The 27,570-nt window shown below is 31.1% G+C and overlaps 9 protein-coding genes across 13 annotated transcripts; 5 read left to right on the top strand and 4 right to left on the bottom strand.

Moving 5' to 3' along the window:
- Nucleotides 1–235: 235 nt before the first annotated feature.
- LOC140664956 (protein spaetzle-like) lies at nt 236–3,498 on the top strand. The gene is made up of 6 exons (XM_072890603.1): nt 236–446; nt 1,257–1,410; nt 1,569–1,786; nt 1,881–1,934; nt 2,010–2,119; nt 2,350–3,498. The coding sequence occupies exons 1-6, from the start codon at nt 393–395 to the stop codon at nt 2,600–2,602; spliced, it is 843 nt and encodes a 280-aa protein (XP_072746704.1). The 5' UTR covers nt 236–392; the 3' UTR covers nt 2,603–3,498.
- Nucleotides 2,696–4,662, bottom strand: LOC140664954 (putative odorant receptor 92a). The gene is made up of 5 exons (XM_072890600.1): nt 4,128–4,662; nt 3,494–3,883; nt 3,219–3,423; nt 2,891–3,046; nt 2,696–2,784 (listed from the first exon to the last, which is right to left on the bottom strand). Exons 1-5 carry the CDS (start codon nt 4,481–4,483, stop codon nt 2,737–2,739), a joined length of 1,155 nt encoding a protein of 384 aa, XP_072746701.1. The 5' UTR covers nt 4,484–4,662; the 3' UTR covers nt 2,696–2,736.
- Nucleotides 4,663–5,094: 432 nt separating this feature from the next.
- On the bottom strand, nt 5,095–8,291 carry LOC140664955 (pancreatic lipase-related protein 2-like). 2 transcript variants are annotated; one of them, XM_072890601.1, is made up of 8 exons: nt 8,207–8,291; nt 7,705–7,836; nt 6,906–6,957; nt 6,587–6,732; nt 6,278–6,520; nt 5,684–5,884; nt 5,451–5,610; nt 5,095–5,354 (listed from the first exon to the last, which is right to left on the bottom strand). In XM_072890601.1, the coding sequence occupies exons 1-8, from the start codon at nt 8,253–8,255 to the stop codon at nt 5,282–5,284; spliced, it is 1,056 nt and encodes a 351-aa protein (XP_072746702.1). In that variant the 5' UTR covers nt 8,256–8,291; the 3' UTR covers nt 5,095–5,281. The 2 variants fall into 2 exon arrangements, with proteins under 2 accessions (XP_072746702.1, XP_072746703.1); XM_072890602.1 differs by having other exon boundaries at nt 5,100–5,354; nt 7,705–7,858; nt 8,207–8,281.
- A 1,881-nt stretch (nt 8,292–10,172) lies between these two features.
- Atg3 (Autophagy-related protein 3) lies at nt 10,173–12,559 on the bottom strand. Its single transcript, XM_072889774.1, has 6 exons — nt 12,231–12,559; nt 11,695–11,883; nt 11,373–11,618; nt 11,146–11,298; nt 10,931–11,058; nt 10,173–10,852 (listed from the first exon to the last, which is right to left on the bottom strand). Exons 1-6 carry the CDS (start codon nt 12,300–12,302, stop codon nt 10,690–10,692), a joined length of 951 nt encoding a protein of 316 aa, XP_072745875.1. The 5' UTR covers nt 12,303–12,559; the 3' UTR covers nt 10,173–10,689.
- A 65-nt stretch (nt 12,560–12,624) lies between these two features.
- LOC140664571 (cell division cycle protein 20 homolog) lies at nt 12,625–15,175 on the top strand. Of its 2 annotated transcripts, none has more exons than XM_072889776.1 (6): nt 12,625–12,715; nt 12,876–12,960; nt 13,056–13,329; nt 13,405–13,741; nt 14,065–14,372; nt 14,523–15,175. In XM_072889776.1, the coding sequence occupies exons 4-6, from the start codon at nt 13,443–13,445 to the stop codon at nt 14,846–14,848; spliced, it is 933 nt and encodes a 310-aa protein (XP_072745877.1). In that variant the 5' UTR covers nt 12,625–12,715; nt 12,876–12,960; nt 13,056–13,329; nt 13,405–13,442; the 3' UTR covers nt 14,849–15,175. The 2 variants fall into 2 exon arrangements, with proteins under 2 accessions (XP_072745877.1, XP_072745876.1); XM_072889775.1 differs by having other exon boundaries at nt 12,678–12,812.
- Nucleotides 15,176–15,374: 199 nt separating this feature from the next.
- Nucleotides 15,375–17,623, top strand: LOC140664568 (G-protein coupled receptor 143). Its single transcript, XM_072889769.1, has 6 exons — nt 15,375–15,809; nt 16,280–16,385; nt 16,556–16,650; nt 16,718–16,896; nt 16,973–17,300; nt 17,384–17,623. The coding sequence occupies exons 1-6, from the start codon at nt 15,660–15,662 to the stop codon at nt 17,621–17,623; spliced, it is 1,098 nt and encodes a 365-aa protein (XP_072745870.1). The 5' UTR covers nt 15,375–15,659.
- On the bottom strand, nt 16,880–22,319 carry Pkaap (A-kinase anchoring protein pkaap). Of its 2 annotated transcripts, none has more exons than XM_072889766.1 (10): nt 22,180–22,319; nt 20,977–21,754; nt 20,770–20,893; nt 20,556–20,692; nt 20,308–20,458; nt 20,077–20,191; nt 19,767–19,941; nt 19,615–19,688; nt 19,470–19,522; nt 16,880–19,352 (listed from the first exon to the last, which is right to left on the bottom strand). In XM_072889766.1, the coding sequence occupies exons 1-10, from the start codon at nt 22,202–22,204 to the stop codon at nt 19,263–19,265; spliced, it is 1,722 nt and encodes a 573-aa protein (XP_072745867.1). In that variant the 5' UTR covers nt 22,205–22,319; the 3' UTR covers nt 16,880–19,262. The 2 variants fall into 2 exon arrangements, with proteins under 2 accessions (XP_072745867.1, XP_072745868.1); XM_072889767.1 differs by having other exon boundaries at nt 22,064–22,182.
- A 1,890-nt stretch (nt 22,320–24,209) lies between these two features.
- LOC140664569 (uncharacterized) lies at nt 24,210–26,231 on the top strand. Of its 2 annotated transcripts, none has more exons than XM_072889773.1 (3): nt 24,210–24,392; nt 24,858–25,567; nt 26,118–26,231. In XM_072889773.1, exons 1-3 carry the CDS (start codon nt 24,210–24,212, stop codon nt 26,182–26,184), a joined length of 960 nt encoding a protein of 319 aa, XP_072745874.1. In that variant the 3' UTR covers nt 26,185–26,231. The 2 variants fall into 2 exon arrangements, with proteins under 2 accessions (XP_072745874.1, XP_072745873.1); XM_072889772.1 differs by having other exon boundaries at nt 25,999–26,132.
- Nucleotides 26,232–26,362: 131 nt separating this feature from the next.
- Nucleotides 26,363–27,520, top strand: LOC140664573 (uncharacterized). Its single transcript, XM_072889778.1, has one exon. It carries the CDS (start codon nt 26,363–26,365, stop codon nt 27,191–27,193), a length of 831 nt encoding a protein of 276 aa, XP_072745879.1. The 3' UTR covers nt 27,194–27,520.
- The last annotated feature ends 50 nt before the right edge of the window (nt 27,521–27,570 follow it).

The raw sequence follows: 27,570 nt of genomic DNA, 5'->3' as shown, positions 1-27,570 counted from the left end.
TTCTATAATTGACCTCATTTTACTCTCATCTGCTGTAATTAATATATTATCAATTTTATTTATATCTTTTATTGCTTTATTTATCATAAGCTATAATCTCATTGCAAAAAAAAATGCAAACCAATTTCTCTGACACGATTTGATGATTCCAGATAAGTTGTCGGAAGCAGATAATAATGCGGCTGATAAGAGAAAACCGACATCAGCCTATGATCGGAAGTCGTCATGTATCCAAATCAGTTTAAGTAGTCACGAAGAAAGCTTTACTAATTGTAAGATAAAATTTTATGTCGCTCTCGAAATTGTACTGCGACCAAGTTATTTGCTTCAGTATATAGTATTGAGTATTTGCATAGTTTTTCTCATTCATTACATCAAAAAAAATTGTAACAATGGCAGTGAAAAAATTTGCGACAGTGTTTTTGATAGAAATTCTTGTCTTACCGGTATGTGTAAAAATTAGATTACTTTAATCCTTACTCTATACTGTTGTTCTTGACACCTTCTAATCAAATGAGTTAGCGTATTTTCAATAACTTTATTTTCAATAACTATATTATTAATATATAAAAGTATTTTTAAAAATCTGAAAAAATTTACCTTCTTTGTGATCCTCCTAAGTAAAGAGATTAGAATAATAAAAAAAATTTGAAAAATAATTTGTATAAAAATATATTGTTTTACGATTATTCGGGAAATTGGTGCTGTTAGAAAAATCACGGACAAAAATAATCCATCAGTACAAAATAACAGTTAATTAAAGATTTAAAAAATCAGAAATTCAAACATGCAGCCCATACCTTGAATAAAAAACTATTATATTTATGTTTAATAATGTTAAATGATAAATAATAAAAATATTAAGTACATAATATTACGTATATGTAATAATTATATATATATATATATATATATATATATATATGTAATAAATTAAATATATTAAAATAAAAACATAATATATTTATCATGATGTAAGTAAAACATGAGCTGGCGCAATCAGATAAGTGGTGAGCATTAAAAAATCAATCTCACCGATACGTAATCAAAATTTCGATTTATAAGAGATAAATTACATACAATAAATTATTCTTTTCTTAAAAAATAAAGCATAATTTTTGAACTTATCAACCGAGATTATTGTCGAGATATTATTGCATTGATAAAGAAAAAATGAAATTACTTGGATGAATTCAAGCAAAACAAAAAGTTTCAAAAAAATGAGGGATTAGGGAAACACATTTTATCTATTTCAGATTATTCTTGAAGCTCGCTTTTATCATGGATACGAGTCTTACAGACAATATTACGATGATCATATTAATCCTGAGCGAATTTTGAAATATCCAGTGAAAGTCTCCGAAGAATCATCTTATGATGTAAAAGAAGAAATAAATTCGCGTTTTGGAGGTAAATATCATAAAACAATTATTTCGACAATTAATATAATTACATTTGATGTTAAAATTAATTTTTTTTACTTAGGATTTTTATAATTTAAATAATAACATCTCTCTCTTTCATCAATTTTCTGTTAATGTAATATTTTTGTAAATATGACTTTTTAGACAACAAGCAGACGAATTTTGACAGTAGTTTTGTATTTCCGGATGACACATTGCAAACACGAAGTGGTGGTAACTACATAAGTGCAATCGGTCCAGCAGCGAATTGCGATCACATGCAACAAACTTTCTGCGAAGATGTCCCAAATTATCCCCAAGAGTTTGTGAATCAAGTATTCGTAAAGAATTCCAGCTTGTTACATTATGCATACGAGGATGTTGTTAGTAAAGCGATAATTTATAATTCATTATTGTATATGATTAGCAAAAGAGACATGGAAATTTTTATTTAAAAAATTTGTTTTCCATTAATAGTTAGCTATTGCACCGCGAACAGATAACAGTGACGAACCACTTTGTCTTTCTATGGTAAAATCTTTTTTAAATTATAATTGTCAGTGCTGGTTAAATTTTGCAAATATTTATAAAAATAATCAATTCTAGGAACGAGTAATCCGTCCAAAGACGGGCCAAAACTTGAAAAACGAATGGCGCTACATCCTTCAATCAAACGAGTCGAATTTTTTTCAAAGTATACGAATCGAAACTTGCAGGTAAATGCTATACAATGAGAAAAACGTGTTATAAGTTACAATTTGACAATTATTTAATAATATATATATATATATATATATATATATATATATATATATATATATATGTATATGTATTCAATATGTATAATATATATGAATCAGAAAGTTACATGTAATTAGTACCTATAAAATATTTCTTCAGTAAGATAGAATGTTAATGAAAAATAGCGTAATATATTGTATTTCAGAGAAGAAAATAGTAAATGCAAGATGATTGACGGTTTTGCTGAGGGATACATCACGACATGCAAACAAAAATACATTTATCGTGAACTGTCAGCTATCTCCAACAACGGGGAGATCACCCGCGATTATTTCCGATTTCCTGCTAGTTGTTGCTGTCACATTCAGTTCAACGCCGACGACGAAGACGAAGTTCTCAGAACAAGAATACGATCAGCTTCAGAGGATATTCCAAAATTTCGACCGTGGATTATGTAATAGATACACGTATAAGAATATTTAAAAAAATATTTTATATGTAGATATTTTTGAGCGATTCTCTAATCGTAGAAATAATTAGTTGGCAATCGGTTTAATTGCGACGCAAAATTGAAGAGTTGCTCTCGTTCGTATTAAGAGCTTTGCAGAACATTGTATGCCGAATAAGATATTCTGATGATCTGAATAAAAAAAATAAAAATTAAAATAGCATACATATAAATCAATAATTGTGTCAAAATATTTTTAATATCATTAATAATTATTGTAATGTAATCTCTATTTTACCTTCATAAAAGATTCATTGGATAAAGTAACTATATAGCCGCTAGTTATTATTATTGGTTTCTTAGATCGTGTGATTATCAGCAAAAGAGTTTTCATTAAATCTACAGAAAGTGTCGACCAGTCCATCTCATAAACGGCGTTGCCGACTTCAGTACTCTGCATATTTAAAAATAGACTGTTTAAAAAATAAATTTCGACGGTCTGGCTTCATATAAAAGTTCATATAAAACCTTCATATATATATTTTTATAAAAGCTTCATATAAAACCTTTCGAAAAAAAATAATAATGTTTTAATAGATCATATAAAAGTTTTTTTATCATTCGACCTTCAGTGTCACTTCATTGCCGAACCAGCAGTACAGATAAATCTGCATAAGCATGCAACCAAGATACGACAAGCTCCACGCGAATTCGAAACTCAGCAAACTCTTCTTCGACATTTTGTAAATGCTAAGACAAAGCACCGTCGAACTTATAGAAAATTGTACGAGGATCATCAGCGTAAACACTGTATTAATGCGTTCTGCGAATCTATCAGATTATAATTATTCGCTCAATGTATACGTTCTTTTCTCTTTCATGAATAAACTCTTATATTTACCTATACACGTAGCGATGATGATGGACAAGTTCGCGGACAAGCTTTTGTTCTTGCGCTTTCAAATCCTCTTTCGAGCTGCCGGATTTCTGAGCCTCTCGCAGCAAATCCGGCAATATACGAGCACGATGACATAATATGTCCAGCTGAGCGCAGGTCTGGATCATAAAGCCAGAAATGAGAGTCTCGTGGGCGACGCTGCCATTCGCGCAGACTATCAGTCCAATAGTTTGGTGTAATACAGTAGCCCAATAGACAGCAGTCAATGAAATATCGTAAGGCACCCAGTCAGATAACGGTAAGGTCCTGGTCTTGACAAAATGTCGAAATTGAGCGATCGTAGCAAAGAAGACGGCTGACTCGTTTAATATCTCGCAGTAGATAGTAATTGTCCTGGAAAGACATTCGAGGTTTATGAAAAAAGATTACATATATATATATATATATATAGAAATTATTACATTTTATAATTTATTTTTATTGTCTGTAGTTTTGATTTGATTTCTGGATCTTTAATTTTTTCAAGCTCTACAGGGACCTTTATCTCGCGTAAAGAGAGATTATTTCCAAGAGATAATTACACATAAATTCAAAGGCAAATTTTCCGAAATTAAAACCTTTTTTTATAATTACGCACTTCGCGTTACGATCAGATTTCTGTTGGATGTCCGTTTCGTGATTGTCCCTAGGTATACAAATGTCCGTCAGCAACATATCAGTGAGACCGATGATCTCGTTCCGACGTAGCACCAGGTTCATCACTTTGCAACAAACGCCGAGCACCGACAAGAACAGTGAGAACTTTTCGATGAAGGTCTCAAGATCCTCGATCATGAAGCAATCAACCAAACCGCAAAACGCGAATGAGTAAAGAAGAAAAATCATTACGACGGAATAAACACTGTACGCCCAATATTTGACAGATGTCAGGTTGACAGGTCGCCAATAACCGGTGTACGTCAGAAGAGCGAACGATAAGGGAAGAGTGTGCATTGTTCTTATTTAAAAGTCTAAAGAAAATTCTTCAACCTCTATATAAGATCTCGATAAAAATGCTTTTTGCGAGATAATGTTCTGAAGAAGCTATTTTATTTTATTGTAGTTTCTGTTTCTTTGCATCAACATTTTATACTGCATCGCTTTTCTATTCTCTCACACAAAGAATTACCTCGACTTCCACCCTAGATAATTCATGCATAAATAAGTTTTATTAATCGCTGCAATTGAGATATTACGATATTATAAAGACTCTACCATACTATTAAAGTCGTGGCTGTATAGTTCCGTCATAAGTTTTTAAAAATAAACGATAACGTTTGCTACCTTTCATTGTTACGATCGATATAGATTGATCTAAGAGTCTTGAATTTTGAGAACACTAGAGAAAGAATATTTCTGAACCTATACACTTTTTCTCAAATTACTCATCAACTTTGCGTAAAAAAAATTAAATTTGAATTATGAAAATTGCGTAATAATACACAATCGTCAATTAGATATCGCATCGGAAATGGAAATTGAATTAATAAAAAAACCGCTATTGTATGTGACGGAAGAAAACTCAATACGCAGAATAATACAGCGATGATTAACTGTATATTACAAGAAATAAGACACACATTACGCTCAATTCTTCATTAATATACTATGAATATAACATTATGTGGAGTAGGTACACGTGTTGCAGAGGACGATGTAGTAGTTTTTTTTTTATTAATATGAGAGTTCGCTCTCTTAGATCTTAAGGTATTCTTTTTAATATTGCAATTTAATTGAACAATCAACAGTCAATTATAGATGAGTTCCTTTTTCGTGTAACCCAAAAAAACTTTGGTCAGCCGTCACTAAATAAACGCTATTTCGCCTGAGAAAAAAAACAAAAAGGAAAGATAATTATTACGTTAAAAAATTTCATTTTTTTCTTAAGTTATTTAGAAAGCTTAAAATTGTTTTGACTAACGCGTTGTTCGGAGTACTATATCCCATGATGATTTGCGTGTTATTGTTACATTGATCGAAATAAAATTTAGATAGCGAAGGGCATTCCACGCCCAAAAAGGCCGATTCATCGATCAGCGACTCGGCATAGAATCTCCAGGAACGATGATGACTGCAATAATCTGATGACAACTTGAGATATAAGGAATAATTTCAATTAATATAAGTTATATATTTATATAGCAAAAAAAATACCGTCTTTGGTGTTGAACGTAGTGTTTGACGGACAGCCAGGCTGTACACGTTGACCACCGTTTGGGAAGAAGTCCACCGTACCCGTAGATTTAGCAATACCATAAAATCCATAATCCGTATGTATGATATCGACGAAACGAGCATCGGAGAACGTGAGATGAGGCTCGAAAAAATTAAAAAGGGGACCGGCAGGATCTAATCCTGTAACAAGAAACTGTTTAAATATTTTTCCAGACCACGTTGCTCTAGTTTATTATTTTAATAATCATTACTTTCATTACTTTAATTTTTGAATATTGAGATTTTAAGACAGCAAATTGGTCAAATTTATAAATGTCATTTTTTTTTACTAAACATTTTTTATTTGTAATATCAAAAAAATCAAGTTCTTATTTTTATTTTACTTAAACATTAATGTATTATATGTATTAATTCTATTATTATAAAAAATTTGAATTATTTATATGACTTATTAATATCTCAAAATGTTATTTAAAGATAATACTTCAATACTTAAAGCAGCGATATGCATTAAGGCAGTGATATAAAATCAAAATAAAATTAACTGATAATAAAAAAGTTGATGGACTTTACCTGTAATCCTAGGAATCTGAAAACTGACACTTCTACCGATATAGCCGGCGATTTGACTGCCTAAAGAGTGTGACACAATATGTAGCTTCTCCGAATTAAATCCTGAGTCTACCATCTTATTGAGGGTCACTGTAAGAACTGTTCCAACATGAGGAACGTTTCTGACAGCTTTCAAGTACGAGCTGCTCACCAGTTTACCATAATCCACTGCGATGATGTTGTGGTCATTTCGCTTCAAATAAGCTGAGAAAAGAAAGGAATATAATTGCAATACTTTTTTTTAAGTAGTTATTCATTATCGAAATATACCTTGCACTATCGTTCGTACGCTTTCTTTCTCCACATCTTCTGTAAAACCGTGAATATACAGTACTGTCGGCTTGCTGTCGAGTATTCGAGATAGAAGGGCGTCGGTATTCTTTAGCGAATAATCGACGTATTCATTTATAGTAGTTCTGAATAAGATAAATATTGCATTAATATAGATAATAATAAATTTTAATAAAGATTTTTTTCAATAATTTTATTTCGTATGAAGAAAAAATTGATATTGTTGCAAAAATTTCATTTATCTTAGATCGGAATTTGATTTCAAGTGATAAAATGATTGAAGTGTAAAAATAAATACCCAACGTAAACACGTAGAAAGATGGTTTTAAGATCTTCGATGGGTGCTGCGCCTATAAAAAAGATTTTGGCGCTATATATAATTTGATTAATTCAAATTTTATATCAAAAATTCTTTTATATGTCATATATACATACATATAAACAATAAAAATTTAAACAAGAATTTTAACGAGAGGAAAAGACAAAATGTATAATAAAATATATTTCTAATGTATACTATAATTTCAAAAAAACATTATTGTCTTTAATTTATAACTTTGAAATGCATTTAAAAAACTAAAATTTATTAAATATCCAGCGTGTCTGATAATTGGTGAAAAACCTGCTAATGGCAGATTCTTAAGATCATTTGGAGACGATTTTTCCTCAGCGAAAATGTCGAGGCATCAAAAATTTCCGAGTTATAAGCAGTTGAAAAAAAGTTTGCTTTTCGCAAACTATAAATTTTTTGAAGTTAAAAAATTACCAAAACTTACATTCTTCAGTTAATTTTAGATAGAGTTTACCCTAATAGAATTTTAAGGCTTAATTACAAAAATATATAATGATAAAAATTGGAAACTTGCAAAAAATAATGTCTCTCGATATTTTCGCTGAGGAAAAATCGACTTCAAATGATCTCAAGAATCTATCATTAACAGGTTTTTCACCAATTATCAGACATCCAATATATATTATTTATGAATCTAATAACAATATATTATATTTTCATTATAATTAAATAAATATTTATAAATTGTTATCACAACTATAAATATTTATATACATTGAATTTATTGCGAGATCCATATACTTACTGATTACTGCAGCGCATATCGTAACGGCAATGGCAAATTGTTGAGAAGTATGGATCATCATGAGTTGAGGGAAATATGCTTTGTTGAATGAAAAAAAAATTTTCTGCACAATCTCTGAGCTTTCAATTTGTCCTGTGCACGACAATATAAGGAGCTAAAAACCGTTAATATATGCGCTCTTAAATTTACGAGACATTCTGTTATCCAATATCACCCCGACAGCTTTTTTATGTATACGAAAGAATAACACGTGTGTCACACACAAGCGGCGGAAAGATACGATTACCCTTCTTGACGGAGAGGGTTTAATGCGTTAAACGCATAAGCGAGAATATTCACATTCGAGAGATTTGCGCGATTATTAAAGAATTATAGAATAAACAGAGATATATACGTACTAATAAAAATAATTAGTCAATAATAAATAATTATAAATAATCACAGAAAATATAACACTGTCACTTTATTTTTAAGCGAATAAATTATTAAAATTACTACTTACGACATACTGTTCCGACGAATTCAAAAATGCAGGTGTTGCAAATGCGCATCGTAAAGTTTTAACTGACAGCAATACTTTATATTCTTGCGCCTATATATATACATACATGCATAATTAAGTACATTATATATACACGCTAAAAAAATATTTTGTATTTTTGTTGAAATTTTCTTGTGTAGAAATTTTTGTGTTAAATTTTTAACATACTCTTATGTTAATATAACATACTGTCGTAATGTTATTTTAACTTTTCTGCATTGAGTTAATATTCACCGTTTCTAAGAATTAAAACAACACAATTAACAAGTAAATCTTACATTTATTTAATTCACATTTTTGTGTTAATTTTTTACATATTATTTGTGTTATTTGTTTACATATTTGTCTTCCGTTAAATTAACATTAAAATTAGAGTGGATAAATGGGACACGAGAAATGTGTTAAATTGAACACAAAATTTTTTATCATGTATATATATAAATATTTTTTTTTGTTTTCGCCATTATAGCATTGACCTTGAGAGTATAATTATTTTTAATTATATGTAGTTTGACTAATTGGAGGACTCACCGTTATAATTTGATGTAATTGCGAAAGCATTTGTAATAGCCAAGATAGCCAACTGTCTGTGAAGTTATTTTATTGTCAACAATTATAGACAGTAATACAATTGTTGGCAACATAACAGCAATATGATTAATCATATTAATCAACATGATAGCAATATGATTAATCATGCTTGGTTATTTGGGAGTTTAAAAATAATTCTTTTTATCACGGAAGATAATCCAAAAATAGATCGAAACGTCTAAAAATAAAGTTTAAAATTTATTACAAAACGTTATTTTTATTTGCGCTCTTTCATCTGACGCTTGGCTCTACATGCCTTTCATGTTTTCCCGTAATATTTATATATACCCGGTAAAAAATTTGTTATGTATAATCATATATGATATATGACCATATAAAATTATATAGAAATATATATAATTTTATATTAATGTTGGCTAGATGTCAGTCAACGATAATACAAAATTATGCATACTATACATAACTATACATAACTTATACAGAATTTTATATATTTCTATATACTTTTATATTGTTATATATAATTATATATGAGAAATTTTTTATCGGGTATTATATATATATATACATATCTCTGAATTTTGAATTTAAAATAAGTTACATATTAGTACACAAAGAACTTTATATTCTACTGCTAAATAAATAGTTTAGCAATAAAAAATTACTAAACTATTTATTTACTATTTTTATCATATTGTATTTTGCTGCTTTAGTTAAATTATTAAAATATCTCAGTATTAGATGATAACTTTAAACAATAAAAAATGCAAAAATTTTGTAAAATTTCATTATTACATTAAAGAGTAACGATATATAGACTACATCAATGTTGAAAAAGATGAAAATGTTAAAAAACATTATCTTTGTAATAAATTTCTACTAATTGCTCGTAAAATTAGTGCGACATAAAATCTGGCAAAATCCTATAATACTGTCTTAGTGACTAATCCAATCGCATTATTCATGTTAATTTATGTACCACTAAATTTATGGGAATGTCGCAGATTATCAGAGTAACGGCAAGTAATTATGTGTATCTCTGACGTATGAGGAAACAAATCACGGGTAAGACTGAATTTTAATCGTTCTTATTTCGTGTCATTATACTTTGAATGATATAATTTCGCAAATAAATCAGTTACATATAAAGATAATATTAATTCATTATATTTCAATTTATTTTCGTAATAATTAACTATAATCGATTTTGATAAATATTTAAGTTTCTATTTTCGTAAATAATAAGTTAACAAATAATTAGCTTAATTATTAATGTATATGAAATAAGAAATTACCTTTATATTTCTCTATTGAATTCGTTGCCTTCAGCGTAGCTTTTCTTTACTTATTTGTCTAACAGTTAAATCAAATAATATTTTCACAATTCGGTATTTTACAATATAAAAAAGTTTTACGGTCCGTTTACTTAAAATTGATCAAAACAAATATATATATAAACGGTTTCTCTTAAATGCTGAACAATTGAGATCCGTGCAATGCAATATCTTTGGATTTTTGGGAATGGGTGTCATATAGGATATTATATTTTCTTAGATTTATAACTACTTTCCTGCATTTTTAAAAAATTCAATACACTTAAGTAATGTTCTATGTGATGATCGTTTGTGGGATTATTTCATTCTTATTATTCACCGAAAGTTAAACAAAAATAATGCTCGCAAGTGTTGCAATCGTGTGTAGAACGTACGTAAAACGTAATCTTAATTACACATTGTTGCATCCTTACACTTTCGAATATCCTTACGATCTTTGCATGAAAAGCGTAGCAAACATCGATATACATAAATATCCCGTGTATCCACTAAACATAGTTTGCAAGCGATTTATATTGATCACAATAATGTAAGTAATTTAATACTAGTGTGATACATTTAACCGACTGCGTTTAGCATAAAATTTTGTGTATAGTCGTATTCGATCGTAGGTATGACAGATTGAACAAATTTTAGGAATATTATGAGATACATATGCACTCCCAGTTCTCCACCACCTTCCATTACAGTCTCCATTATTTTTTTCATCACTTCTGCATGCCTGTGTAAATAATAAACCGTTTAATCCATTAAAATTTATTAATAAATTTAGATCAGTCTTTTTGTCTTCTTCATTTACCTGCAAGGATGAACAGAAGCCATAGGAGGACCAGGTATATGCGGGTGAGTTTCCATTGTAACTGTCTTTTTAGCGTGATCTTGACTAACATCTTCGTACATCTCTTCTACGCTAAGCGGTTTTCGATTCTACAATGCAATCAAAAATAATAAATGCGATAATGGATCAATAGGAAGTAATAATCCAAAGATTTAAAAAATAAATAAGTATTTTACCTCACTGTATCCAAACAACCATAATCTAGGCGTTTGATAATACTTGTCATATGTAATGTACAAGTCATAGGTGCGGGTGCGAATAATCTCTCCCTCTGTAAATGAGTCTCGTTTTTCTTGAGCAGCTTTCTTGGTATTTTCCGTCGCTGCGTGCTATAACAAAATGTGTTTTCCACAATCATAGAGAAAGGAATATTCCACAAAATATTTCTTCCTTTGTCTTTTACCTTATCCTGTTCATCCAACATTCCGCTAATTTCGAAAGCTTCCATATCAGCGGCATCCTCATCGTCCTCGTCTTCATCTGCATTATCATGAACTTGAGTTGGCTCCTCCAATGTCTCCTCTAGAGACATTTCCGTTACTCTCTCATCCAGGCCTGCAATACTAGTGGCGTAATGATGAGTATCTACCCAACCACCTTCAGGATCATCTGCTTCTATAATACATTCTTGTTCGTTGCTATATTCCATCTATAATTACACAGTAAATAATATCATTATATGCAAAGAAACAAAAAACGTATAGTACTTTTAGTCGTGACATTACCTGCTTACACCGGCGTGTGCAGGGAACATTACGAGTGAGCAGAAATTGCTTGCCTTTTGGTAAATAGGATTTTGCCCTATCCTCATCACCAGTAGCCCATTGCCATGTGGGACAATGATGCACCAGATGGTCCCCAGCTGCCACAAATTCCTCTGGTGTCAAGACACCTGTCTCTCGGAACTTGCTCTCCTTAAAATCGGATAATTTCATATAAATAATAAACACAGAATGTTCGATAAATCATAGTATTTATTGGCGATGAGAAAATTATAAAAAAAATAGAAAATACAAAATAAATCTCTCTCTCTTTCTTTCTTTTATTAGTTGCTTAGTTCCCGACAAAAAATTATTTATTATCTTTTATTTATTTCTTTATAAAAAATCTCTTCGCCAATATCATCATTATTTTGATATTCGGTTATCTGTCAACTCCACTGTCAACTCCGCTTCGACGACAATCCCTAACCAAAGTATCTAATCGATGAACTAACAATATTTTACGACCGAGAAAAAAAAAGCTGCAACATGAAAATTACCTTCAGCACCGGTGTCAAGTATTCGGCGACGCCCAAGGCGGTCCCTTTTACCGAATTTATTACACTTTGCATTATTGACGACTCGTTGCGTGCCCACTGCGTTCGCGAGAATGTCAGTCAGACTGTCAGAGAGAGATAACCCCTACACGTGGTGCGCGTAGGTACAGGAGAGACAGCGATACCATTCAGAGATGACTCACGTCGGTCATTTTAGTTTACGGGGAAAGTTTCTTTTCTCGCGTATTAAATCGAAACACCTGTTCTTTTCCGGCTCGCCGGATCGATTTGCACAGAATGGCACAGAGAACAAAGTAGCGAGGAAAAATCGTGGGAAAATCTCACCGGCTTGACCTTTCTGCGCATGTATGAATGACGTCACTGCCCCACGTGACACGTGACACGTGACCGATCTCGGCAAAGCAGACGACAGGCTTGTACTTAGGTGCATGGAGAGCCTTCGGCATGTTAACTCTATGTTTTGAAATGTAACCTTCAAGTTGTTTTTTTCGTTACAAATAAAATTTGTAACGCCGTTACCGTCACAGCTATCGAAAAAAAATATAACTATAACGACAGTTATAAGTAACGCGATTTCTTTTCAATCCTTGTTGCAAGTATGTTTAGTAATGAAAAAAATCTTTTCAGTTATACACGCCCCGGCATACTCAATAATGGAGATAGATTTATTCCTTCAAGATCTACAACCAATTTTGAATTAAGCCATTATAAGGTATAAGAAAGTATTTAATGATTAAATTTTAAAATGTCTGAATACATTATAATTTTCTTCTTAGTTTACATATTTTTCTTTTTTTTATACCTCAGATTCTTGAGCAACAGAATGCAGATAAAACAAAAAACAAAGATAAAGAAAATATGAATCCTAAAAAAGAAGAGATGCAGCATCTTTTAGGAAAGATCCTTTATGGTAGTAATATAAAAAATAATACAAAAATATTATCTTTTCAAGTTAGAAAACCATTGAGACCTCTCGAGGTCTTGCATAGTTAAACACCTAATAAAGTTTTCACAAGACATATTCAACAAACTCCTGACAAGATATTTTATATACCACACTTAACAATTATTGATGATTATTGTAAGTAGTTTGGTTTAGTATTTGTATTTAAAAATATAAAAGAAAATTAAAGATTAAAGATTTGATGTGTTATAGCTTCAAACTTGGATTTCATATAGTGGTTAAGTGGTAAAATGTTGGCAGCAGCATGCGGTAATGTAATACATACATGGGAGCCTGATTTTGGAATCTTATATAATTTTAGTCAGCCAGATTATTACAGATATTTGGGGGAAGGATGGGCGAGAAAGAATAATATACATTCCGTCGCATGGATGCAGAGAAATTCTTCAATTCTGGCGATGGGTACCACAGAAGGAAATGTAGAAATATGGGATTATGATGCAAATAAGAAACTGCATGTTATGAATGGACATGCATCTAGAGTTAGTTCTCTCGCTTGGAACTCCTATATATTGACAAGTGGATCCAGGTAATATAGACAGAAGATGAGATAATTAATTTTATATGGCTGTTGTTACCTTGAAGCTTACATTCCGAAAATAATTGATCGATTTCCAAAAGTAATTAATTCAATTTTTGCAAAAATCAACAGTGATCCTATATAATTAATTATATTGATGAATATGATGAAAATTTAAGTTTATTTATTCAAGATCTCTTAGAAAATTGAATATCATTAAAATAAATGATCATCATTAAATAGTGAAAATAAATTATAATCAAAAAACTGAAATTGAAACTGTGAAGCTAGATCTGATTTTATATAATAAAAATTATTTTATTGCTGCAAAGATTAGGTAAAATAATACATCATGATGTCAGAAAACAGTATCCTATCTTGATATCTACAAACGCACATTCTCAGGAAGTATGCAATTTAAAATGGTCACCTGATGAATGGTATTTGGCTAGCGGTGGCAACGACAACATGTTACAAATCTGGTTGCCGATTACCGGACGAAATCATCAACCTATTTATTCGTTCAATCAGCATCAAGATGCTGTAAAGGCACTGGCTTGGTGTCCTTGGCAGAGCAACATACTTGCAAGCGGTGGCAGCACATATAATCGGACTATTAGATTTTGGAATGTCAACTCAGGCAAGCACATATTTTGTGAATTATATATTTATAATAAATGAATATAGTAAATTTGACTCATGTGTAAAAGAAAAATATATAATATATGTATAAAACAAGATAATAAACATATGAGAAAAATAGATTGATTTGATTTTTTATTTGTTGCAGGTGCTTGTTTAGATAAAATAGAAACAAAATCTCAAGTTTGCACTCTATTGTGGTCTACAAATTACAAAGAAATCATCTCAGGACACGGATGTAAACAAAACCAATTAACAATTTGGAAATACCCGACGATGAGAAAAGTCGCCAACCTTATAGGACACACCAATCATGTTTCGCACTTGGCTATGTTTCCGGACGAAACCATGATGTTTAGCGCCAGTACTGATAAAACAATGAGGCTATGGAACTGCTTTGAATTAGATCCACAAAGAATGAAAAAATCTAACATAAAACCGATCGCGTCTATACTTGAGGAATCAATTCGATAAAATCAATGTATTGCAGAACAATTCTTTTTCAGTATATATTTTTAATAACTAATTGTATATGTTTAATTAAAGTTTTAGATATAGGGATTAAAATGTGTAATATAAAAAGAAAAATTGAGTTATATCGACGAGCATTGTTAAATATAAAAACATTAACATATATCAATTATTTGTTTTGTAAAAAATATTTGATATCAGGAAATATCAGCTTATATTCGGCTACACGTACGACACGTTAATAAAAGCTTTATATTTTATTTTAAATTGTATCTAATTGTAAATTATATTTTATTCTAAATTTAATTGTATATTGAATTTCTAAATTGTATAATGCTAAGATATTTAGATTTTATGCAGGACAATCTAGCATGAGAATTATAAATATAGCACCAAATTTTCTTATATTAGTAGTAAATTCGTTATTAAATTATTTTATTACTAATTTGCAGATTTTTTAAATAAAATTTTTTAATAGAATAGAGAATAAAATTTTTTAATAGAATAGAGAGCAGAAAACATGATAAATGTTGACAGACCTATACTGTGGCTGTCTTTCATTCTCATGAGGACAACTCAAACTACAGAGTGGGGGTGGGGAGACCACAGTAAGAGAGATAGAATATAACCTTTGTGCCTCTCTGTTGATACTTTAACAGATTTGCCTATGTTCGACATATCATATAAGCAAGGCTCTTGGCCTCTCTACTCTCCAGTAAAATAAGCTCTATAAAAACTGGAAACCATAGTCACTGACGCTGCCATAGTATACTACGTACTGTGGTGGCCACTGGCCACTGTCTAATGTCAAAGAATGGCTGATCCAACATTACAGACCTTTTGTTGTCATCATACAAATCGAACGGATAAAGCCATAACGATAATGCAAGAATTTAATACGGACGCGTATAACACAGTATGCATGATTTCGTCGACAATGGGCATGATAGGTGCAATTTACCAGGTAAATTTATAAGAATTGTAAAGAAAAGTTATACATCTCACTGGTTTTTTTTGTAAAATTTTTATAATTATATTATCACAAAGTATATTATTTTACCATTATATAGAATTATAGAATAAAAATTTATTTAGAATATATTACTTTTTACAATGTAAAGTGTAAAGAATTAAAAATATTCTCTAATTATAAATAAAAAATTATATATGTTAATATAAAAAAATGTTAGATAATATACATACAATTTCATATTATATATATATATATATATATATGTATGTATATATACATAGATATATAGAAAGAGAGAGAACATTTATATTTTATAATATAGAATTGAAATAAATTCACACAGCACAAGAAATAACACAACTCTTTTTTTTTTTTTTTTTTTTTTTTTTTTTTTTTTTGACAAATATTTATAATTCTAGGGAGCCTTTAAAATTAAAAAAAAATAAATAATTTTTTTGCAGATATTACCTCGGGAAGGTTTGAATATTTCTCAACAATGGAGAAGCTTCTCTAGAGGGAGAGATATTATTGTATGGCTTGCTGTTGCTGATCTCTTAGCTTCTTTAGGTCTAGTTTGTTATTGTATTAATTTAATTATGTTAATAACTCAGTATAGTACTATGATAACTTTTACAAATTGATCATACAATTTTATTTAGTTTATTTTGACCAATGAATATAACAGTGTAATAGGTATTCAATATAATATATAAATATGTTTTACTTGATTTCATCAGGTGTGTTTGTGAGGGCAGTATTGTGGAGGAATTTCAAGTCTATTATGCCAATGGAGGGCGATATGTCAAATGTTATTTTTTGTGCTTTGTCGTCGGTAACGTTGCTACTTTTATGCCTAATACAAGCCATGCAGAACTTTGCAAAAAGATTGTTGCTTGTAGGCGTGGATTCAATATTTCTACATGGCTACATGGATATGGACATTGTGTTATGCAGTGGATATGAAGTTATTGTTAGGAGATAAAAATGGACATTCGATATATTATCATGTCTTAGCCTGGGTGCTTCCAGTCTTTCTTACCTCATTTGGACTGATCATCTTATATATTCCAGATGCAAAGTCAGACTTTTAATGTTACAATTATTTTTACATAGACACTTAAAGTGATGATAATAAGTATAAGATTATCTTACAGTTGTCACAATTTGACATCATTATCCAGTGCCATATTGCGTATTCTTCCAAACTACTGTGCTACATATGTACTATTGGCAATAGTCATGATCGCAAATCCTATTTTATACATCGCATCAACTCGAGATCTTGAAACGGCAGTTTTACATAGTATGGCTCAAATGACTGGACGAGAGCGAAGGTTGATACAGACAGTTAGATTAAAATTTGCTCTCATCAATTTAGCTTATTATGTATGCTGGACGCCTAATTTAATCAATGGAATATTATTGTGGACTTTATGGTTTAAGTTGCCGATTACGGCAATTATCACTTTGTGGTATATAATGGTATGTTTAGATGTAATTCTCACTTGAAATATGTGTATATGCTGTAAACTTAGAAACATGATCAAGATATTTTTAATTGACAGGCTGTGACAAATCCTCTTCAAGCGTTCTTTAATGCGATTGTTTATCAATCGTGGAATAGAAGAGAAAAATTGCGTCTTGAATGTTGTCAAGACTTCAAGTCGAGTACTAATATACATTTAAATATAATCCATAAAAGAGATAATGCTGATTTTTCCGAATCATCTCCACTATTGAATCCAAGAAGAGAATACAGACAGAACGTACCACATATTAGCATAAATGGATCTTCATCTCTATGAAAATTTTTACTGCTAGTGTTAGAAATGTAAATATTATACATATATACTATTTTATTGTTAAAAAGAATAATTTTAATATATAAAAATGATTAAAAGATTTACATTTCGTAAAATTAGACTCAATAGGTCCTTTTTTTATTGTTGAACTGACTGCATTAGTTTAGAGAGTATCTTTTTCTCTTCATATTGGAAGGAAAAAGATATGAACCATATAAATTAATGCAACTAATGTCAACAATAAAAACAGACTTAATGCATGAAATTCTTTTAAAATCTTAGAAAATTGAAGTCTCGACAAGTGCAATAAAATTTTTCCGAAAATCTGATGATATAAAAATAATTGTAGAGTATACATAAGAATTTTTTATATAAAAGTAATTTTTGTATTATATATTACATTTTTTATATAACAAAAAAAGTGTAATGTGTAATGGTATCATAAATAAAGATATAACAAAATACAAATAGAGTATATATATATAATATGGATTTCATTATTAATAACATTTTGTACTTAAATATATGTCATATCCTAAATATTGTGTTAAAATATATCTTTCTATGTTATAATATCACGATAACGGCGGCCACATGTATCCTTGTATATACAAATATATCATTATATTATCATGTTTTAATATCAAATGTATCATTGTATAAATTGACAATGAAAAGAAAATACGAATATTTTAAGAATTTGCTGATTTCTACATTATACGTCTCATTAGAAGCAGGAACAGTAATACGAACAATATTAACATATATATATATATATGTGTGTGTGTGCGTGTGTATGTGTATACATATACATACAAATCCAAAGTAATTAAAAATAGATGAAATATGTCAATTTTGACGTTTTTTGAAATTATTTTACATCAAATATTAAATTAATTAAATTTGATTAAATTTTTTATCACAAAAAAGTTATGTAGATGTAAATGACAAGAGTATTTGCAAATTTTCTTTCTTTGATCATTCATTATCAATGACAGAAAACAATTTGAAATGATATAAGAATTGCATATTAAATAGAGTACTATCAAATAGTGTCAAATTATTGTCCTCTGCTCATCGAGTATTTTATAATAAATTAAAAAATAAGATTCTTATAATAGACAAGTGTAGAAAAATATAGAAATTATGCTGCTTACAAGATCTTTCTAAATTTTTTTTTATGTAGAACGAATTGTATGTATGTATGTGTGTGTGTATATATATATATACACACGCATACATACAATTCGTTATATATATATATTTTTTTTTATTCTAAAGAAGATATTTACATTAATAATAAATTCAATTGAAATCGTTGATGAGAGTTTTTACTGATTATACAAAATATAGGTATTCGATAACAAATCTTGAAATCTAAAAGTATAAAACACAAAGACACAGGAGACATTTCTCTCCACAATACTATCTGTACTTTCTTTTTAAAATATTTTATATGATATAAAACGATTAATTATAATCATTTATTTATATTGATCATCTGTTTGGCACTTTGGCAAAGTTTGCAGCATTATTTCACTAAATATTTAACAGAAAGAGACAAGGTACTTATATATAATATAAAATATTTTATACTTAAGGAAAACTTAAGCTTCAAAATCGTCGTGTCAAATTTGTGCCATCAAGAGGGAAGATTCGAAACTCCAAGTGTTAAAGACGTAATTTCACGAACAATCATCTCAGCAATCCTCCATGCTAAATCTTCTTTAGCCTGTCAAATAATTGATTAAATTATAATACAATATGTGTGAATAAAATAATTATGTTATTGTTTTCAGTATGCAAATTATTTTAATATTAAAAATGGGTAGTATTTTAAAATATTTACCTTATCTTGTTCTATATTTACAATTCGTTTCACAACACGAGTTAGACGAGATTCTGAAATTTGCATATGTAATTTCATATAATTTCATGTATGTGTTACTTTAATCATTTAAATACATATATTATGTATAAGTATTATTACTTACCATATTTTCTATAAGGATCTGGTTCTATTTCAGTAATAAATCTGCCTAAATTATCAACATAACCAATGCTTAAACTGGAAAGTATATTAAATTACTTTATGAATTATATAAATTAGAATTTTATAAAAATGTATCTATCAATGTCAAAATACCTATACTTATTACGTCGCCATAAGGAATCTGGATCATAAAGTTGCCTCGTGTCGATATTTAGATGACTACTAATGTTTTTTTTATTATTAGGTAATCTACTGCCATTGTTTCCTACTTGAGAAGTGTTTGGCATATTAGTACACACAGAACTCACTTCGCTACTACAATCTGAACCTGTAGATATTTCAAGAATATATTAAATTTTATTTATGTATTATATATATAAAAATATTATTATTACTTATTACAAGAAACGATATTTTTATATTTTACAAAAATAATATTATGTTATTGTCAATTGACACCAACCTGTTCTCCTTATCTTGGAATGTAAACTCGGACACGGACTACTTTGAATCGTGCTGATTAGCTCCGATAAGTATTTATAATACAGTTGTGAAGATAAGAACGCTGGCAGATAATGCTAAAAGAAAATGTAACGCAATATAGTTTTTTAGTTGATTAATTTTGATATAAGAGCTTGTATAACAAGAATGAATGTGTAATAAACAAATTTGTGTAATAGCTAAGTGTGTGTACCTTGTTCAGAAAGTTGTATACAATTTTACTGGGTTTATCGAAACAATCGGGTTGTGTACCTTCCTCACCCTCACGACAAATATTCTGTTCTACGTGAAAGCGAATTTTATCGCTAAATCCAAGAGGCATGGTCGCTTGTAAGCTAAAATATCTAGAAAAAAGAATACAGAAATATCCATAAAGATACTTTTAGTCTTTTAAGTGTTATATAGCTTTTTAGATGTTTTCTATATAGCTTTAGAAATTACTTTTCATAAATAATAACGGCATCAGACTGTGCTTCTTCGGGATCAACTGCACCTTTCTTCTCCAAAAGATTCTGTTTGTAACTTACAGTTGACATCCAAAAATCCAGCAATTCTCGCTTATTCTCAAGTTCCATGAACTAAAATGAAAAGAATAAAAATATTTCTAATTAAAAATTTCTATTATAAAAATAACAATTAATTGCAAGATGCAAACCTCCATAAAGTAAAAGAATGCTGTCTCATTATACAATATATCTGCTAACTGTACATTGCCACTGGTGAGCACATCAATTTGATATTTACAGTGAAATTGGCTTCGTAAAAAATCATTAATATATCTGTAAAATAAAATTTGTAGATATAAGTTATTTATTTACATAGCATATAATTTATGTCATTAATGAAGGTATGTCTCACTTACTCTTTCTCTAGTATTTCATATACTATGCTTTGAACAGCAGATAGGCACTGTAATATAGGCTCATTGTTTTCCTGCGTGACAGCTTTCTCCATCTCTAGCCTTAATTCTTCAGATATTTGATTTATACCCAGAGCTTCTTTAAGAATGTACTTCTTGTAAATTCTCAAAGCATCTTGTCTGGTTGTTGTCATGTCGTGTCTCTTACTGCCACAATCATGATTTGATTGTCGTGTTTTACTTATCGTCTGACTAGTCTTTGGTATACCATTTAATAAGGATGTCACATTGTCATTATTCTCATTAAATAGTATTTCGCTGCTCGTTTGAGTATCTACATTATTAGAGAGTACATTACAACTAAAGTTTTCATTATCATCTAAGGAATTAGGCAAAGTTTCTAATAAATCCTTTTGATTTGAGTGTCTAGTTTTTTCAGTTTCTTCACCAGATATGCTAGAGGCACTACACAAGCATTCTACCTCTAGCCAGAACTTTATGAGAGCTACATGTTTTTTGGTATCCATAAACTGAATAAAATAACCAAGGGTGCTCTTGTCCATAAGTACTTCCGGTAGAGTTTTAGACAACCGAGAGCTGAAGGTTTCTTTAGTATCATTATTGAGAATTTTTTCCTCCTCTTCTTCCTCGAGATTGCACAATATACCAGAGAGTGTTTGAATGGATGATGCATTATTATCGAATGCATCTGTTGGGAAGTTTCCTGAACTCGTTGATTTTGTAGGTGAAGTTTCTAACAATCCCAGCTTATCTCTTTGTCCTATAAGCATTTGCGTGTAATTTTATTACAATAGAAAATAAAAGTTAATCATATATAAAAATATATATATACATATATATATTGTTACAAATAACCATTTTTTAATTTACATATAGAAAATTTAATTAATTTCTAACTTCAAAAATACAAATACAAATAACAGAATAGCTATATAAAATATTACAAAAAGCAAATAAAATAAATTTGAAATTAGATTAATTATGACGATTTTTTAAGTGCTATTTTCAATTTTGATGGAAATAGAATATTGGAAAAATAAGAGTGAAAATAAAAAAAAATAAAAAATACCGCGTGTTGTAAATGTCAAAGGGTCAGATGCGAGGAATAACAAGGTTATACAAAATGTTAGAGAAGTGAATTTTTCTCTTGTCGTGTATGTAATTTCGACAAACGCGTGTAATTACCAATCTTCTTAAAAAATTGGAGCATCGTTCGTGTCAGCGCGTAACATGATAAGAGTCGTCGATGATGTACGGATCACGAAAACAATAACGGCTGCAACTACGAATGTATCCTACGGAAGGTGAATGGAACACATCGATTTCGCCGAAATGTCAAACTGTGCAGCGCGATCGGGATCGCAATCCAGCTGACAGATTTAATTTCGCGTCGATTCTGCTGACAATGATAATGAATCACACCCCGGTTACGCACGAACGCGACGGTGCGCGACATTTCGCGTAGGCGTCATTACGGACATAAGTGACAGATTACTGTGTTATTTGTATCGTCGATTACGACAGACATCACGGGTGCAGGTGCAGTAACAGCGCATCGAACTCTCTGGAAAATCCGAGCTCTCAGGATATTCGTAAGATTTACAGAGCGATCTGAAAAACTGCGTTCACTCTAGAGAAACGTATCTTTTTTACTTTTAACTATAGTAATGTAAATAGGCGTACCTTCGACGAGAGGAGGCTAAGGGATCGAGAAAGTGTAAAAAGTGCATATATGTCGCGAATGCAACTGCTAAATGCGCGCGTTCTCCATATGCTTTCGAAATATGGACAATTAAATATAATGAGGTATAATTTAAATATTAAGTAAATATGTGATGTTTCGTGATGTGTGGCATTTTACTGTGTGTGTATGTGTATGTATGTATGTATGTATGTATGTATGTATATATATATATATATATATACATACATACCACACATACATGCTCATTGTCAGTTTTACTTATATAAGAGTATCTGAAAAAATTAATTATACTTATAGTTAAAAGATCGTGATTTTCTTTATATCTTTATTTATTATATTTATATCTGTAATAAAATATATTTATACATTGTCTATATTTGTGTATATGTTAGAATAATTATTATTATATTATTATATAATAATAATTACATTTTATGTATATATTTATATATATCAGAGAAATGTATATACACATTATATATATATACATCAGTTTCTCCAAAAAAGGGAACAAAATTAATTAATAATATATAATTAATTTTTAGATATTTCTAATATGTTGTGGCAACGTCTCGGTTGTGTAAAAATCACAATCAAATCTTCTTTTGAGTGTGTTTTGAACCGACTTATGTGTTAGATCCAAGGAAATGGACACTATAATAAACGATATATAATGATCTCGAATTAATTCAAAAGATCTAGCTCTTTTCATTATTGCCGAATTTTCTTTCAACAAATTTCTAATTTGTAAGCAATTAGGAGAAGATCATGTTTTGTTCACGGTAAATATGTACTTCATTCATTCTTTAGTTCATATTATATAATAATCAATATACATATTACAATAATAAGCAATAATAAATTATAAAAATCATAAAGTGAAAATACATGAAATAATCTTTCGCAATTTTTTCGCGAGAATGCTTCTTTTTTATATTTCTTTCCACGTAAACTCTTTTACTTTGTTTATATTTTACAGAAGTACAGATCTACGACGGGTTCAGGATCAATTTCTTGAACGCGTATGCCAAGTGGACGATATCGAACAACCGTCTGGTGTCGGGATCGATCGCGCACGTACAAGCAACTTATGCACGATCAAAGTGAACGAATGGATAAAAATACACACGACTAAGAGATCCGATTGAGAATGTATATATATATATATATATATACTTCGAAGACCGGCTGTCAAAGAAGAATGCGTAGCGCGAGAGGGCAACGGCCGGGCATCGTACTTGAAAGATCGTGAAGCGAAGTGAAGGCTAAAAGGTGACGGAGACGAGAATAGGACATGTCTTACGAGTTGTCCACGTTTGTACCGGTTTGTCCACGCACGCTAGAGCATGTTTGGATCGTCACGTCCGAGACGAGTAAACCGGCTATCGGGCGAGGTCCCCGCCGGAGACTCCCCGCGCAATCGAAACGGGGGCTCTCGTAGCTTCCGTCGTTGGACATTTTTCAGTCGTACCTCGTGAGGATCGATCGCGGTCGCGCCACGACGACGATCATGCTGCTCGCCCTACGCGGCCTCCTCGTTATCGCGGCCTGTCACGTCACCGCCGCGACACCCACGCCGATTAGAACGGCGACTTACGATCAGAAGCAGACCGGCGACCTGAACGTGCAGATAGCGCTCAAGGATCTGCGTATCGTCGCGCTGCACAATTCCGAACTCTTGGACGATTATACGGTAAATAAATAGGAAGTCACGCGAGCTTTTTTCCTCCTCTTCTTCAATATATATCCATTTCTATTAGAATGCAGTATCATTCTTTTATCTTTTCTTCATTTATCCACTTTCTTCTAAATTATTTTTATAGTTTCCTGCAAAAATTGATATAATATTAATATTACAAATATTATATAAAATATAAATTAAATTTTAAATAATAATACATATATATATATATATATATATATAAAATATTTCTGCTATTGATGTATTTTTATGATTGAAATTCAAAGCTTTTTTCGTTTCAGTCTTTAATAACATTCGTATACAATCTTTAATTGTAAGATTTATACTTTATTGTTAGAATATTAGATTTTATAACTTATGTACTTCGCGCTCTTTGCTACATAATATAAATAAATTGCTTTGAAAGTTTATTAATAAATACTATCACAATATTAATTATCACATTGATTTTCACAGGATTACGATTACTTCTACGATTATGCAGACTTCACCATTAAACCGGAAGGTGTTAAACCCGATGAGCCGGTATTGCTGGGTAGTACCCATAACTGCGGTCCAGGAAGACATCACGACTCAGCTGGTGTCTGCCAGGATGATGAGCCAGAATCGACTAACTCAACGTTTTATGATGATATAGATTCAACCAAACATAATACAACCTTGCCGAATGACGAAGAAATTCCGAATGTTCCATCCACTATGGAGCAAAATATTACAGGAGTTTCTGAGCCTCTTTCGTTGTCAAATTCGACTATCTCGACGTTTTCTGGTAATATAAATTCGACCGAACATAATACAACGTTACCGAATGACGAAGAAATTCCGAATGTTCCATCCACTATGGAGAAAAATATTACAGGAGTTTCTCAGCTTCTTTCGTTGTCAAATTCGACTATCTCGACGTTTTCTGGTAATATAAATTCGACTGAACGTAACATAACGTTACCGAATGACGAAAAAATCCCGAATGCTAATTCGTCGAACAGTATCATGAACTTGACATCAAATAATGATAAGAGCCAACCGAATAAAGAGAAAGGAGAAGCAACAGCTTCTTCGATTAGGAAATCTGTTTTACGATCACAAAAACGTTGTAAATCCGGATATATTCCGAATGGCAATGGACGGTGTCGACGAACAAGTCGACCATGGTTGTCTTTGTTGCCGTGAGTACAATCATAACAAATTTTTTAATCAACCGGATTTTTCACGATCACCGAATTAAAATTGTATAATTGCTAGAAGCTAAGTTAAGTAAAAAATAAATAAATATCAAGTTTTAGTCACGTTAGCTTCCAATAGTGAAATAAATAATATAATTCTATATATTTGTACTTTTGTAACGGTAATTATTCCCGACGTAAACTTCTTTCTTTTATTTCATGGCCCTATATTTTGAATTTCGATACTGGCAATTAATCCGAAAGTACGCAGAAAATTTCCATTTTTAAAATGCGACATATAACTGAAAGACAATTTGCAGAAGAAAATGCAACTTTAATCTTGGCTCTTAGTTAAAAGCTTGCAACTTTACTTTCGATCATTTTGACTTCCGCGGCCAATTGTTAGATACGAATAAATTTTATTTAAACTTTAGAATATCTGTTTATGTGGGAAGCTGCGCTAATTATATAATCTATCTCATCCGCAATCACGTTGGACAAACAATCAATTTTAATCCCACGCCAATCTACATGTGATGTCTTAATCCAATAGCGAGATGGATCCCCCTATCATACAAATTCCGTGTACCGGTTCGCGCGACGAGTCACAAGCACGGTGAACCCGCTATTCGCGCGATCGTCGCAGTTGCGGAAAGGATCCCGTTCGTTTCGCTCACGTTGCCGAAGAGTAATACGGCAAAGGTCGAACAGCATCACTCACCTCAAAGTTTACCTCTCGTCACTCGCGTACTGATCTATACCACACGTGTATATATCACGTATATACATATCACGAGGATGACGATAATAATCCAGATGTTACTCTTCCTCGGTACGGCGTTCTTCACGCTTGTCAAAGTTGACACTGCTCCAACGAGGTACGATCAACGCCAGGAGGGTGATTTCAACCTGCACGCCAAGCTGGAGAACCTCCTCTTCGTCGTGGCCATCCCCAACAATAACGATCTCCTTGCCGACCTGGCGTTACAGGCTCTCGAGTTCAAGCAATTGGCCTCCCGGTCGAGCTTGTTGACGGAACAAGAATCAATCAAATCCGATGAAGAAACTCGTGGTGTGGAGCCATATCCTGTGGAGATTATACAGATAAACGAAAATCATTCAAATAAAGGAAGTTCGGTGCAAAAAACAGAAGGACAAAATAAAGAAACGACAAACGTTTCGAATCAACAGACAATCTTTTCGATCAGTAACGAGCAAGACAAATTGGGAGGAAGTTCCGAAAGGGTCGCGAAAAATGTGAAAGCTTTCGAATTTCCTAAAAGTCGCGAAGAGCCGGCTATTATAGGCTACTTCGTGGACATGAGAAAAATGTTTGGATCCAAGATCGAGGACGAAGGACGGGTTCGAAATGTAGTTGAGAACGTCTCGCATCCCGACATTGAATCAAGAAGGCCGGGAACGATATTGAGAAAACAGTTGCTTCGAAGAGAAGATGATGTCGCGCTGCCTCCATCGAACATTGATAAGAATGACGTGACTTCATTATCCGAGAATAAACGACGGGATGAGCTGGTATTGCTGGGCGATGGTATCGAGAACTGCGGTCCAGGAAGATATCGCGACTCAGCCGGCCTCTGCCAGGATGACGAGTCGGACAGTGCTGTTTAACTTCAAGTTCCAATGATTATTAAACATTGAGATACGCTACTTAATATCGCGATTATCTCTCTTGGTGTAATAGTTCATTTTCCTCTTTTTATCTAGCAAATGTTATATTAGTCCTATATGTCAATTTCAAAAACTTCGTTAATTCTCTTTTGTGTATTAGTGCAAGAGTCATGTCGAAGAAAAATAACGAATTTTTTGATTAATTTAATGCTTAAAACGCATTAAAATGCGAAATGGTTATTGTTTTATAAATATAAATCAGTGTATGCGCAAAAGTTACACTGCATGTATATCTATCAGGCTTCGAATAAAATATTTAAACAACAATAGCAGTGTTAACATGCATTTAAATATAAACGGAAATTATTTAAGCGACT

Source organism: Anoplolepis gracilipes, chromosome 4, assembly GCF_047496725.1.
Source record: "Anoplolepis gracilipes chromosome 4, ASM4749672v1, whole genome shotgun sequence".
Taxonomy (NCBI): Eukaryota; Metazoa; Arthropoda; class Insecta; order Hymenoptera; family Formicidae; genus Anoplolepis; species Anoplolepis gracilipes.
This window is presented reverse-complemented; position numbering and strand designations above follow the sequence as displayed.

Bases quoted from the DNA above. Each gene is read 5' to 3' on its own strand.
- LOC140664956 (XM_072890603.1), top strand. From the start codon at position 393: ATGGCAGTGAAAAAATTTGCGACAGTGTTTTTGATAGAAATTCTTGTC. The intron at 1,787-1,880 runs GTTAGTAAAGCG...TTCCATTAATAG, and splicing joins ATTATGCATACGAGGATGTT to TTAGCTATTGCACCGCGAAC. The intron at 1,935-2,009 runs GTAAAATCTTTT...AATCAATTCTAG, and splicing joins AACCACTTTGTCTTTCTATG to GAACGAGTAATCCGTCCAAA.
- LOC140664954 (XM_072890600.1), bottom strand. From the start codon at position 4,483: ATGCACACTCTTCCCTTATCGTTCGCTCTTCTGACGTACACCGGTTAT. The intron at 3,884-4,127 runs GTGCGTAATTAT...ATGTCTTTCCAG, and splicing joins AAATCTGATCGTAACGCGAA to GACAATTACTATCTACTGCG. The intron at 3,424-3,493 runs GTAAATATAAGA...ATAATCTGATAG, and splicing joins CATCATCGCTACGTGTATAG to ATTCGCAGAACGCATTAATA.
- LOC140664955 (XM_072890601.1), bottom strand. From the start codon at position 8,255: ATGCGCATTTGCAACACCTGCATTTTTGAATTCGTCGGAACAGTATGT. The intron at 7,837-8,206 runs GTAAGTAGTAAT...TGTCGTGCACAG, and splicing joins ATTCGTCGGAACAGTATGTC to GACAAATTGAAAGCTCAGAG. The intron at 6,521-6,586 runs GTATATTTCGAT...TTCTTTTCTCAG, and splicing joins CGTACGAACGATAGTGCAAG to CTTATTTGAAGCGAAATGAC.
- Atg3 (XM_072889774.1), bottom strand. From the start codon at position 12,302: ATGCAAAGTGTAATAAATTCGGTAAAAGGGACCGCCTTGGGCGTCGCC. The intron at 11,299-11,372 runs GTAAAAGACAAA...ATTTTGTTATAG, and splicing joins TGTTGGATGAACAGGATAAG to CACGCAGCGACGGAAAATAC. The intron at 10,853-10,930 runs GTAAATGAAGAA...TTATTTACACAG, and splicing joins GCTTCTGTTCATCCTTGCAG to GCATGCAGAAGTGATGAAAA.
- LOC140664571 (XM_072889776.1), top strand. From the start codon at position 13,443: ATGTTGGCAGCAGCATGCGGTAATGTAATACATACATGGGAGCCTGAT. The intron at 13,742-14,064 runs GTAATATAGACA...ATTGCTGCAAAG, and splicing joins ATATTGACAAGTGGATCCAG to ATTAGGTAAAATAATACATC. The intron at 14,373-14,522 runs GCAAGCACATAT...TATTTGTTGCAG, and splicing joins ATTTTGGAATGTCAACTCAG to GTGCTTGTTTAGATAAAATA.
- LOC140664568 (XM_072889769.1), top strand. From the start codon at position 15,660: ATGGCTGATCCAACATTACAGACCTTTTGTTGTCATCATACAAATCGA. The intron at 15,810-16,279 runs GTAAATTTATAA...ATTTTTTTGCAG, and splicing joins TGATAGGTGCAATTTACCAG to ATATTACCTCGGGAAGGTTT. The intron at 16,386-16,555 runs GTCTAGTTTGTT...TGATTTCATCAG, and splicing joins TGATCTCTTAGCTTCTTTAG to GTGTGTTTGTGAGGGCAGTA.
- Pkaap (XM_072889766.1), bottom strand. From the start codon at position 22,204: ATGCTCCAATTTTTTAAGAAGATTG. The intron at 20,693-20,769 runs GTTTGCATCTTG...TTTTCATTTTAG, and splicing joins CATTCTTTTACTTTATGGAG to TTCATGGAACTTGAGAATAA. The intron at 19,689-19,766 runs GTATTTTGACAT...TATACTTTCCAG, and splicing joins TGGCGACGTAATAAGTATAG to TTTAAGCATTGGTTATGTTG.
- LOC140664569 (XM_072889772.1), top strand. From the start codon at position 24,210: ATGCTGCTCGCCCTACGCGGCCTCCTCGTTATCGCGGCCTGTCACGTC. The intron at 24,393-24,857 runs GTAAATAAATAG...TGATTTTCACAG, and splicing joins AACTCTTGGACGATTATACG to GATTACGATTACTTCTACGA. The intron at 25,568-25,998 runs GTGAGTACAATC...TTTAAACTTTAG, and splicing joins CCATGGTTGTCTTTGTTGCC to AATATCTGTTTATGTGGGAA.
- LOC140664573 (XM_072889778.1), top strand. From the start codon at position 26,363: ATGACGATAATAATCCAGATGTTACTCTTCCTCGGTACGGCGTTCTTC.